Below are 13,075 nucleotides of genomic sequence, written 5' to 3'. Positions count from 1 at the left end.
TTCTAGTAGGGATAAGGAGGTGATTATTCCCTTGTATAGGTCAATGGTCAGGCCACACCTTGAGTACTGTATACAGGTCTAGAGGCTTCATTTCAAGAAGGATGTAGAGCTGCTGGAATGAGTACAGAGAAGGGCAACAAGATTAGTGAATGGAACAAAGGGTTGCTCTTACGAAGAAAGGCTCAGGTTTTGCAAATTACAGTGTCTGGAGACTAGGCACCGGCGAGGTGATTTGATAGAGGTGAATAAAGCTTTGAATAGTTTGAGTATGCTCAATGCCGATGGGATTCTTCCTCTTGCCCAGAATAATCACCTGAAGGGCATAAATTCAAATTGAGGAAAGATAGATGTGTGGAAATTTGCTTTTAGCCAACGGGTAGTTGGTTGGTGGAACAGACTTCCATCCCTTTCTGTGAAAGTTGATAGCCTAAATAAATTTAAGGCTCAGCTGGACAGGTATTTCGAACGAACAAAGGGGTGAAATGGGAGTGGTGTTTTTTTTTTTTTTTTTGGCTGATTCTGCATAAGCTTTGCTTTCTTGCATCATATGCCTCTGCTAATGCTAATTAATATAAACCTCTTTCACCCTTACTTTTCCAGTGTTTTTTGCTACCCCCCCCCCTCCCTTTTTTTTCTTTTTTTTTATGTCCTAACCACTGAAATCTCAGGAAATTAGGTGACAAATGACAAATTATTATACACTGCCCTTCCATAAAAATCCGAACAACTGCATATCTACAAAGATCTTTTCTTTACAGGAAAATGCCAGAGTGAAAATTTAAAATCACTAGGTACCTGGTTTGCCTCCACGAGGCATAGTGTGGAGGCAAACCAACATTGGGCCCCAGCAGGGGTCCAGCAGCTAAATGGCCAGAAGAACAACAATACACAACACTACACTTACAAAATCCATAACTTTTAAATCTCTGGCCTTTACAGTGAACTGTTACACCCACAATGAAAGCAACGTGGAGATGGGGGGAACCCCTGGTGCCATTAGACACAAACACGCTATACGCAACATTAATATACACTTTTTGAAACCTCTCAACTTCACAGAGTACACAAAGCGGAGATGGGGAACCCTTGGGTTTTTTCTTTTTATCCTTTTCCCCAAACAATATATAGCAAGTAAGGGACCCCAAGCTAGGAAACCACCACTGATTAAAGTCCCTAATCTAATTCAGACCTACAGAGACCAGTGGAACTATGACTAGTGAAGAACTGAAAACTAAAGTCATGATGAACTTTAATGAGGACTTTCAGACAACAAAGATAAAGGCAATCGGAAAAACAAGCAACATAGGCATTGTCACTGAGACAGAAACAAAGGAAAACATTGATAACATCATGACTAACTCTAAGATTATAACAATGGGTCTGATTGCAGAGCCACTAAAGCAGAAAGGGCCATCAATCATAATTTTCCACGTGGACAGAGAAGTTATCCAACAGTAATTAACAGATGAAGTACATGCCAGGGAATCACAGACCAGGAACCGCACAACTTAGTATAGCCAAAATATTTGATGAAAACTGGATCAAATGGAAACTGGATTGTGGAACTTGCACCTACTTCTTGGCAGGTCCTTAACCACCAGTCTAGAATTTTCATTGACTGGGGCAGTCACTGTTTCTGGGAGCATGTGGCCATGCCTAAATGCTATAAATGTTCTAGTATGGCCCCGACGTCTCATACGTGCACCTAGGCAGGCCGTTGCTACCTGCGGCCACTGCTCTGAGAAGGGACAAGAATATAATAACTGCCCAAACAAAACCAAAGAAGCAATCTGTGTATACTGCAAGGCACTCAAGCTGGGCCATACCCATTCTATAAGAGATCCCAAATGCCCCACTTACCTCAAAACCAAGAGTTTATTCCAACAAAGAATGGGAACGAGGCCTAAAAATTACAATACAGCCCTGCTAAACATCATGCAAATCAATGCACAACTTGCCAGAGCAGTGGTCATACAACTATGAAAGAAAGTCGATGAAGAAAATGTGGGTGTCCTGATATTATGGGAACTGTACACCCATTCAAGGGAAGTCTGAGGATACCCCACCAACTACAAGATCGTCCAAAGGATGGACACCCATGGGCAGCTATTCTAATCCGGAATCCGGCCATCACTGCAACAAGAATATCCTAACTTTTCATGGCCTGGGCCACATGTGCCTGCAGCTGGGCACCTTTTAATGTGGTGGCCCTTTACTGCAGGCCAGGGGAAGATATAACATTCTCAACAAGATATCTCCAAAGTTTCTTGGATACACTCCCGAACCAGAGAATCATTATAGGCGTGGATGTAAATTGCCATTTCCCTGCCTGGCATGGTCTGACACTGAACAAGAGAGGTACAAGAAATGGTCAGATCCTCAAAGATTACTTGGCAAATTCCACGCTTGAAGTCCTAAACCTGTCACATCGCCTGCCAACATTTTGTAACACACTCTTGGAGGCTATGATAGCTGTCTCATTTGCAACTGTGAATATAGCACACTATGTTAAAAACTGGATGGTCCAAGACTCGTGGACCACATCCAACCACAAAGTGATTACATACCAGATCCTTAACCAACTAAATAAAACACTGCTCAACTGCCGTGCAGTAAACAAAGCCATTGAGATATTCAAGAAGGAACTTACCACTGCTGCCAGGGAACAACTACAAGAAACAACCTTCCCTAATGAGGCGAATGACTTCCAACATAAAGTCACAGGAATCATTATACGTGCAAGTGAACAGGCCATGAAAAGAAAGATTCCAAAGCCCAGTGCCTGCCTTGGTGGACCCCTGACATACAAAATCTGAGAAGAGAGGTAATGAAAACAGCAATGAATTCCAAAGGACCTTAAGAGCCTGGCTGGATGCTGAAGTCACGGCATTGAGAGAAAGATATAAAGAAGCAATAAACTGGTACACAAAGCTAATAAAGGACACCAAATGCAAAACCTGGGAGAACCTAGTTTCCACAATGGGGTACACTGACCCCTGGGGTATGGTTTACAAGGTAACCACAGACTCCCCAGAGGGGAAGTTACTGAAGCCACACTGATCCCACAGGGTACTATGACCACTTCATGGGAGGATCCACAAATATGTCATTCCAATTCTTCCAGAACAGATTTGAATCTGCTGTGAAAATTGACTCCTACTCTACTGATCTGCAGGAACCACCCTTCCCCTTTTCTATGGATGACTGTCTCCCAAATCAAAAATAAATGCCCCGGCAGTGGTCTACTGGAGCCAAAAATCATAAAGAAAAATGGTTGGATATACCCCAGAGTTGTTACCTGCACTATTCAATTCTGCCTTCAGACAGGCACCTTCCCATTGGAGTGGGAAAAGGCTAATGTCAAACTAGTACTAAAACACCTGTCAACCCCCCCCCCCCCGAAAGACCAGAGTCCTACCAGCCGATTGCCTTGCCACCTGTTATAAGCAAACTGCTTGAAAGAGTGCTGCACAAGAGGCTACTAAATCATTATGAAGATGCAAATCATACCAGCCCTTCACAATACAATTTCAAACCAGGCCTTTCCATGCTACAAGCCTTCAAGGCCTTGTTGGACTTGTTGGATAAACCAGGAAATACTTCTTGGTCATTAGTATTGATTTCATGGGGATGTTTGATGCTATATGGTGGCTAAGCAACCGTGCAAGGCTTCGGTGGGCCACCGTGCTGATCAACCTGTATAACATAATCAAGAACTACCTTACACATAGGAAGATTGAAGTTAACACTGCATATAGAAAACTAACCAGACCTATTCACAGGGGGGGGGGGTGCCTGCATGGCTCTGTCCTGGACCCCTTTTGTGGAACATGATCCTCGATGAATTCCTTGCTCTTGGCATTGGTGACATTGGCTCCCAGGCCTTCGCTGACGATTTAATTCTAACCATCCTTGTTGATTCTAGAGTGCAGTTTGAGGAAAAAGCCAACCATTTGCTGGACATACTCCAAGACTGTGCCACAATCCACCTCTTGAGAGGAACACTAAACCTTGCCCTACTGCCACAAGTCAAAATCCAAGGTACCACTATAAAATTGACCACACAAATTAAATATCTAGGTAGCATCATAAACAGGAATCTGTCCTTTCAGCCACAACTGAGGTATATAAAAGACAAGATCAGAAAATACTCCAAGTTGGTTGAAAAATTATCCAGACGGGACTGGGAGCTTAATGACTTTCACCCGTGCTGTATCAACAGTCAGCATGCACGCATGTCAGGTTGTGGCAGGAGTGCTCCCACTGGACCTTGAAATTATTAGATGTGCCATGACCTGCCACCTGGCGAAGGGGAAACCATGCACGTTCCTGAATTACACACTGAATTTTGGCAACTGGTGGTTGGAAAAGTCCAGATTGCTCACCTACCTTAGGCAATTGTGGCAGGAGAGGTGGACTGAGTCCACTAAAGGGGAGATCACCAAGAAGTTCCTTCTGAATGTTGACAGTTTATCCAAGACCCCTCCCCCAAAATGGTTTTGGGGGGGTCTCAGGGTCTCTATGTAACCTTTTTCTTTAACAGGTCATGAACCATTCAGTATAAAACTGACAAGCCTCAGAATCTCGGAAGGTCCCCTTTCAACACCTTATGTATGACTGCAAACACTTTGAAGATCTGCACTGTAATCTGCTGTCACCTATTTTCTGCAGAACATGGAACTCCACCTACTAGATACGGAGTATGAATACAAAGCCTCTTTGCCAGAAGGACACTAATTGCAATCCAACAAGGGTAAAACTATATTAGCAATGCTGGCCCTGAACCAGGGAGCCAGAATATCCGCAAGAACTATGACAACCCTATTTTGACACCAACTTCTTAAGGACTACCACGTGGATTAGACAAAGCAATATAAAAGTGACACTAAAATGGACACATTGTCAGTGTGGACTGACACCCTAAATAGATTGGAACTTGACATAGACAGATATGTTATATTAACTGATACCACATGGATCAGACAAACAACCAACTGAATTGACACTTACCTGAACAGTATCACTCTGAATTGAATTATACCTGAAATGGACCTAAACCCGACATTGACAGACACTTATCAGCATCAGCATCAGCGTTTCATGCGACAACAGTGCAAAGGGTGGCTTTGGCTGTGCACTCTCTTGCAGCTACTTTTCATTCCTTCCCCCAATGCCTCACTTGGGGATACCTCCACTTTCTGATGGCTGAAGGCAAACTTGCACCCCTTCTTCCGTTTGATCCCTAACTCTATCGATACATTCATTTTTTTTTTTTTTTTTTTTGTTTTGTTTTACACATATAGGTCCTTGCTGCTGAAATCTTCAGAAACTAGGTGGCAGGACCTGCCAGAGTACCATTGCAATCCTGTAATTAGCATTAGCATTAGTAGAAGCATTTGATGCAAAAAAGCAAGCTTATGCAGCATCAGCCAAAAATAAATAAATAAATAAATAAAAATAAAAATAAATAAATAAATAAAAAATAACCATTTCCACTTCACCCCTCTGTTCGTTCGAAATACCTGTCCAGCTGAGCCTTAAACTTATTTAGGCTATCAACTTCCATGACAAGGGATGGAAGTCTATTCCAGCAACCAACCACCCGCTGGCTAAAGGCAAATTTCCTCATGTCTATCCTACATCTGTCTTTCCTCAATTTGAATTTATGCCCTCTCAGGTGATTATTCTGAGCAAGAGGAAGAATCCCATCAGCATTGAGCATGCTCAAACCATTCAAGGCTTTATACACCTCTATCAGATCCCCTCGCCGGTTACTAGTCTCCAGACACTGTAATTTGCAAAACGTAAGCCTTTCTTCATAAGAGCACCCTTTTGTTCCATTCACTAATCTTGTTGCCCTTCTCTCGTTCCAGCAGCTCTACATCCTTCTTGAAATGAGGCCTCCAGACCTGTATACAGTACTCTAGGTGCGGTCTGACCATCGCCTTATACAAGGGAATAATCACCTCCTTATCCCTGCTAGAAAAATTCCTATATATCATTGACAATACACCATGAGCTACTCTTGCATCCCGTCTGCACTGCTCAGAAAACTTCATATCTGCCTGCACAACCACCCCCAGGTCCCTTTCATTCTCTACCACTGTCAGTGTAGTACCACAGAGTTGATATGTTGCTCTGGGGTTGCTGTTTCCCTTATGTAGTACTTTACATTTGTCAATGTTAAACTTCATTTGCCACCTCTCAGCCCATCTGCTCAACCTTTCCAGATCCTGTTGCAGTAGCATAGTGTCAGTAGTGTCCTTGACAACAATGCCAACCTTTGTATCATCTGCAAACGTGGACATTAAGCTTGATATACCATCATCAATATCATTTATAAATACAGAAAACAATAATGGACCCAATACTGAACCCTGAGGGACTCCACTAATAACATTAGTCCACGATGAGCAGTGTCCATTGATTACTACTTTCTGTCTTCTCCCCCTCAACCACCCCCTTTATCCATAGCAGCAATTTGCCTCCAATGCCACACGGCTCCAATTTGTGCAGCAGTCTTCCCTGTGCAACAGTATCAAAAGCCTTTTTAAGATCCAAGTATATAATATCAAAGTTATTCCTTGCATCCTGTTCTTTTGTGACTGTATCATAGTATCCAATCAAATTGGTCAGGCAAGACCTTCCCTTAACAAAACCATGCTGTGTCTGAGCTATAACAGAATTCTTGTCAAGATGATCCTGCAGTGCTTCTTTAACCAGTGCCTCCATTAATTTTCGGGGAACAGAAGTTAAACTCACAGGTCTATAATTACTTGTGTCAGCCTTTGATCCTCCTTTGTGAATTGGGGTCACATTTGCACATCTCCAGTCCATGGGTACTTCCCCTGAGTCCAAGGAAGCTCTCATAATTATGGCTATGGGTTTGCTTACTTCCTTTGCTGCTTCCTTTAGTATAACTGGATAGATCCCATCCACCCCAGGTGCCTTTCTTGTATTTATCTTCAACAATTTCTCCTCCACTTTACTCTCAGTTATTACAAGATTCTCTAGCTTAATGCCAGAGTTGAATACACCTCTGGCATTCCCCTTGCTGAATAACTCCTCACGTGTGAATGTCGATGCAAAATATTCATTCAGTTTGTTAGCTACCTGAGCAGGATCATCAACAGTTGACCCATCGATATCAAGTGGACCAATCTGATTCATCCCCTTCCTTCTAGAGTTTACATAAGTAAAGAACTCCTTGCTGTTTTTCTTTGCATCCCTTGCCAAAGATTTCTCGTAATCTGCCTTCGCCTGCCTAACCTCCTTTGTAACTTGGTTACAGATCAGCTTGTATCTATCATAGGCTTCTGTGTCATGTGTTAATTTGTATGTATCCCATGCATTTTTCTTCTCTGCCATATGTCTCATTAGTTCATCTGACATCCATTTAGGCCTAAACCTTGAACAATATTTCTTAGTTGGTATGTAAAGCCTAGTAGCTTCCAAGATAAGTTCTTTGAATGCTTCCCATTTTGAATTTGCTGTTGGTAACATCATCAGTTGGTCCCACTGTATAGAATTTAAATACTGTCTCAGTCCATCGTAGTCGCCTTTATGAAAGCAATAACCCTTCCCTTTACCCCTAATGGTAGTTACCTCTTTGAGTAAATCCCACTTCAGCACACTGTGATGACTGCCACCTAGTGGTTCATTTACCTGCAGATTCTTAATGCATGAAGAATCACTACTGATAATCAAATCAAGAGTATTACTCCCTCTAGTTGCCTCCTGAACATGCTGATGTAGAAAACAGTCATCCAATAAATCCACAAAAGCCTTGCTAGTGTGTGAGTGACCAGCCCCCAAATTCCAGTCAATATCTGGGAAATTAAAATCCCCCATTATAAGACTCTGATTTACTGGCCCACTCTATTTCCCCGTAAAGTTTCTTATTATACTCATCAGAGTCATTAGGCCTATAGCACACTCCTACTCTCAATTTTGATCTCCCAATGCTTATGTCACACCAAACTGACTCGACACTGCACTGTCCAGCAATGTTGACTGGCTTCACTTCCTTGGATTTTATGTATTTCTTAACTAATAGCATAACCCCTCCTCCTTTCCTATCCTGTCTATCCTTTCTGTGGACATTGTACTCCCCAAATTCCAGTTCTGCATTCCTTATATCTGTGTGACACCACGTCTCTGAAATCCCCAAAATATCTGCCTTTGATGTTTTGAGCAATACCTCAAATTCATCAAATTTATTTACTAAACTCCTAGCATTGGTGCACACGCAAGTATACATGCACCTGTTCTTTTTCTTAGCTGCCCTAACACAACCTATGTGTTTATTTGTACCGCAACGATTCCCAGCAGTCTCTGAAATATCCTGCATCTTGTTTTCCAGGCTGCAGCTCATTCCAATAGAAGCAGTGCAAGAATCACTTTCACCTCTGCCAGTGGCTACTGTTAATCTATTAGTCCTAACACTGCCTTGATAGCATCAGCAAACATTCTTGCACCCTTTCTATTTAAGTGTATCCCATCCCTGTAGAAGCAGTCTCTCCTGTTAACAAGTACAGACCAGGCTGAAAAAAAATTCTACCCCTTGAGCCTTGCACAATCTTTCCAGGGCCGAATTGATCGATAGGGCTCTCATCATGTACTCCCTCCTATCGTGTCTGGGCAGAATTGCAGACTCTTTCAAATTCAACCCTAATTCACGGTTGTTTTTCAGCAGTGACCTGTACTTGTTAAGTAATTCCGCCGGTCTCCTACTCTTAATATCATTATGCTAACGTGTACACTAATGCCTGACCTATGGCTAAGGATGGGCAATGGGGGTCCCACCCGGGGGCCAAATGGTCAGAGGAACAACATAACACAACATGACACTACACTAACATATACTATACACTTTTTGAAACCTCTGGCCTTCACAGAGTACCGTGATTCACAAACACAGTACACAATGTAGAGATGGGGGAACCCCTTTGGCCGTTAGACAAAGGACACTTTATCCTTTTTTCCCAGATAGTTTGAGAATCAAGGTTTTTCAGAATGGTTGACACTACTGGCAGGATACCAAATTTTAAAGTGGTTTTTTTTTTTTTTTTTGTAATGCTCTGATCCTACATTAGTAAGCACTTACACTTTTTCAACTACACTAAAGAATTTCCTCTTAGACATTGTAAGGTTACTTGCACAGCAGCTAAAACAAAACTGATTTAGAGACCATTTATACACACCATATAAACAGACAGGTGAAATTTAGTGGAATTTTGGATGACTCATATCTGGGATAAAGGAAAATCACTCTCTTCTAATTCTCTAATAGAGTGCTTACAGAAGAAAACAGGTTGATGAGCCAGTGTTCACATCAGGAACATGCCTTAATCTTTGCCAATGGCTGTGGACATGTAGCGTTGACCAGCGCAACTTCTCAGTACAGTAGAGGTGTTTGTATATTTTTTTACAGACATCACTAAATTGTGGAATGTTTAGCTCTTAATTCATGATCTTAAAAAATAAAACCTTCAGCTTTTTAAAAACTGATGGGATTTATTCTTAATCCTTTTAGCTTTTAATTCATGCTTTCTACAGCATTAGTGCTATTGTCTAAAGGCCAGATGTGTGAACAATAAGTACCCAGGTTCGCGGAATGTGAGGAAGACTTGCAGGTATTGCCCTGGCCTCCAAATTCCCCAGACATCAATCCCATCGAGCATCTGTAGTTTGTGTTGGAACCACAACTCCGATCTGTGGCATCTCAACCATGGACTTTATAGGAGTTAAAGTATTTGGTTTGGTTTGGTTTTACTGGTGCAACAGTAACCTAGGCTATAATGCGCCAACCACGAGTTAAAGGATCTGCTGGTTACATGCTGGTACCAGATACCACAAGACACATTTAGAAATTTTGTAGCGTCCATGCCTCGCCGGGTACAAGCTGTTTTGGCTGCACATGGACCTACATCATATTAGGTAGGTGGTCATAATGTTTTGGCTCATCGGTGTATACCGAAGGATACATTATAACGTAGCATTTGCTTTTTCAGACTTCATTAGTAATATATATTTAACCTTTCATGGCTGTGCTGTTATTGTTGTCCTTGAACAGCTTATCTTAACCTGTACTTTTCAATGCATAAACATTTTCTTTTTTTTTTTTTTGTTGCTGCATCGTAGCATTTTTCTAACTAAACACTGTTCATTCCAATCCTGACATAAAAAAATAGATGTGATCAAATAAAGTTTGCACTGGTCAGTTGCTAAACAGTACAGGAGTGCTTTTGCAACTCACGAATGATAGAATATAGAAATTCTTTAAAAGTAATGCATATATGAAATGAGCAATATGTGTTATCTGCATTTTGTATTTTCTTTCATATTTATTAATACCGAAGTTTCATTATTTCAGGTAATATATTATTTATTGCTACATCCCTCTGGTAATATTGATCTTTCTGCCCATTGGAGAAAAGAAATCTGTGATGGTACAATTAAAGGTTATGAGTGTCAAATTGAAGAGATAAAGCTGAGTGCTCTGAAAGATGAAGGAAAAGAACAGTAAAGAGCAAATATTTTTATATTAAATTGAAATATTGTTGATCAACACTAAATATTAAATTTTTATAAGTCTCTTTGTTGAAGCTGTTTTATTGGCAGGAGGATATGAGTTGGTAACACACACACTCTCTCTCTCTCTTCCAGGTTTTCCCCTTAGAATTCCCTCAGTTCCATTTTTTTTTTTTATTTTTTTTTTTATTGTTTGGTAATAATACTGACATATCAAATTACCATTCCAGCCCAAGTATATTTATTGATAATGTAAGTTACATTATCAATAAATTGCAGTTCCTGCAGGAAACTCAGTTATAGGTCTCTCTGCAATGACTTGCTTGCGGCCAGAATCCTTTATCATCCTACGGAAAATTCTAGTCGCAGGTCTATACTTTGGGTGTCAGAATATTTTAGGTATTCTTAATATTTTAATACCATTTATTTTAATCATTATAATTTTTTAAATTTATATTTTTGATTGTCTTATGCCAGACTTTATGCATGGGGGAAGATATTGACTGACCTATAATTAATTACAGTCACCCCCCCCATAATAAAATTTCTTGCAATAAAATTTTCTGGTCAGTGATGTATTTAAAAGAACAGGTACTTATAATTTTACTTTCATGTAGTAATAAATTGATACTCCTCTAACACTTTGGCTGTAGTCTTTTTTTTTTTTTTTTTTTTTTTTTTTTTTTTGGGCAGCAGGCATGCTAAGTATAGTTTAGTACAAGTAGCACTTTCTCTTTGTTTAAGTCTTAACAAATTGAAACACATTCAATTCAGTAAAGATTGAGAAAGAGACTGAAAACTCTACTGGCAACTTCTGCTCACCTGCTAGCTTGTCGGTCTATGACAATCAATAAATGTTAATGTGTGAGTTCAGAGTTTTTTTTTTACATTGCAGACCTAAATGCATTCTACCAGCAAGTTAAATAACGTATTCAGTGCATATGCATTAGGCTTTTTTGAATTTTCTTTTTCTGTGATTAATAAAATTGAAAAGTAGATATACTTATCTTGTTAATTAATTATTTAGATTATCCTTTATAGGACACTTAATAAAACTATAGTTTTTTATTCTCTGAAATTAGCTGTTCACTGTAATTACAACTGAATATTTAATTTTATTTATGTTTATTACTCTATATTAATAAATAGTTATATATTACTCCTCTCCTATATACTTCTTTTAGTCTCTCTCTCCCTAAGTCACACAAGTTTTGCATGATAATAACAATAAGTACCCAGACTACATTTACAGTCACATCAATAAATATATGTGACTGTAAACACAGACTGTCTGCAGTTAACAGTGGTGCATTTCATCCATGTTTAATCTAAGAATTTCTTTCCCTTACAAAAATTAAATGGAAAAGGAAATAATAATTGCCAGTCTACTTTTTTGTCCCATTTTCTAGAAATTTGGAATGGCTCCACAAATCTTTCTAAAATAAGTAAATATAAAATTTTAGCATTAGAAGAGGTATATGATGCCAGAAAGCAAGTTTATATAACATCAGCCAAAAAAAAAAAAAAAAACCTTCCTATTTAACCCATCCATTCGCTCTAAAAGTTTCTCCACTTCTTCCTGGAATTTATTTAAACTATTGACTTCCAAAATGGCAGATGGAAGTTTGTTCCAACAGTCAACTACCCTCTGGCTAAAGGCAAATTTCTGAACATCTATTTTACAACTGTCTTTCTTCAGTTTGAGTTTATGGCTCCTCAGGTTTGTAATCTAAGCAAGAAGAAAAATCCCATCAGTATTGATCCTGCTCAAACCATTAAAAGCCTTATACACCTCAATCAGATCACCTTCCAGTTACCTAATCTCCAGATGCTGCAATTTGTAGAACTCAAGCCTTTTTTGGTAAGAGCACCCCTTTGTTCCCCTCACCAGTCTTGTTGCCCTTCTCTGTAATCGTTCTAGCAACTCTACATCCTTGCTAAATGAAGCCTGCAGAGTTGAGTACCTGAGGCATGGCCTTTTACAAAGTGATAATCATCTCCTGATCCCTGTTAGCAAAATTCCTGTATATCATTGACAAGGATTTGCTCTGGTAGCCTACCTGCATTGCTCAGAAAACTTCATATATGACTGCACAGTTACTCTAGTTCTTTTTTATTCCCCATACCGTGAGTGTAGTACCACATATTTCTCTGGGGTTACTGCTGCTACCTATATGCAGTACTTTGAATTTGTCAATGATAAACTTCAATTGCCATTTCTCAGCCCATCTTTTCTACATCTTGTTGTAATAGCATACTGGTCATTAACAACCCTGCCAACCATTGTATCATCTGCAAACTTGGACATTAACCTGATATACCTTCATCAATATCACTGATAAATATACAAAACAACGAGCCCAACACTGAATCCAGGGGGACTCCACTAATAACATTAGTCCACCAAGAGCAGTGTTCATTGATTGCCACTCTGTCTTCTCCCACTCGACCATCCTTTCCTTTTATCTATTGTAGCAACTTGCTCCTAATGCCATGATGCTCCAATTTGTATAGTATTCTTCCATGTGAATAATATCAAAAT

The 13,075-nt window shown here is 39.9% G+C and overlaps 1 protein-coding gene across 1 annotated transcript in view; it reads left to right on the top strand.

The window, feature by feature from the left end:
• LOC150081826 (XK-related protein 6-like) overlaps positions 1-10,528 on the top strand; it is a 208,021-nt gene extending 197,493 nt beyond the window's left edge. Inside the window, exon 5 of the mRNA XM_090380331.1 lies at positions 10,376-10,528. Coding sequence (XP_090236457.1) covers positions 10,376-10,528 — 153 coding nt within the window. The remainder of the gene's footprint in view (positions 1-10,375) is intronic.
• The last annotated feature ends 2,547 nt before the right edge of the window (positions 10,529-13,075 follow it).

Source organism: Mastigoproctus giganteus, chromosome 8 (assembly GCF_048544385.1).
Source record: "Mastigoproctus giganteus isolate SK-2022 chromosome 8, ASM4854438v1, whole genome shotgun sequence".
Lineage (NCBI taxonomy): Eukaryota > Metazoa > Arthropoda > Arachnida > Uropygi > Thelyphonidae > Mastigoproctus > Mastigoproctus giganteus.
The sequence above is the reverse complement of the archived record's forward strand: the minus strand, read 5'-3'. Positions and strand labels throughout refer to the sequence as shown.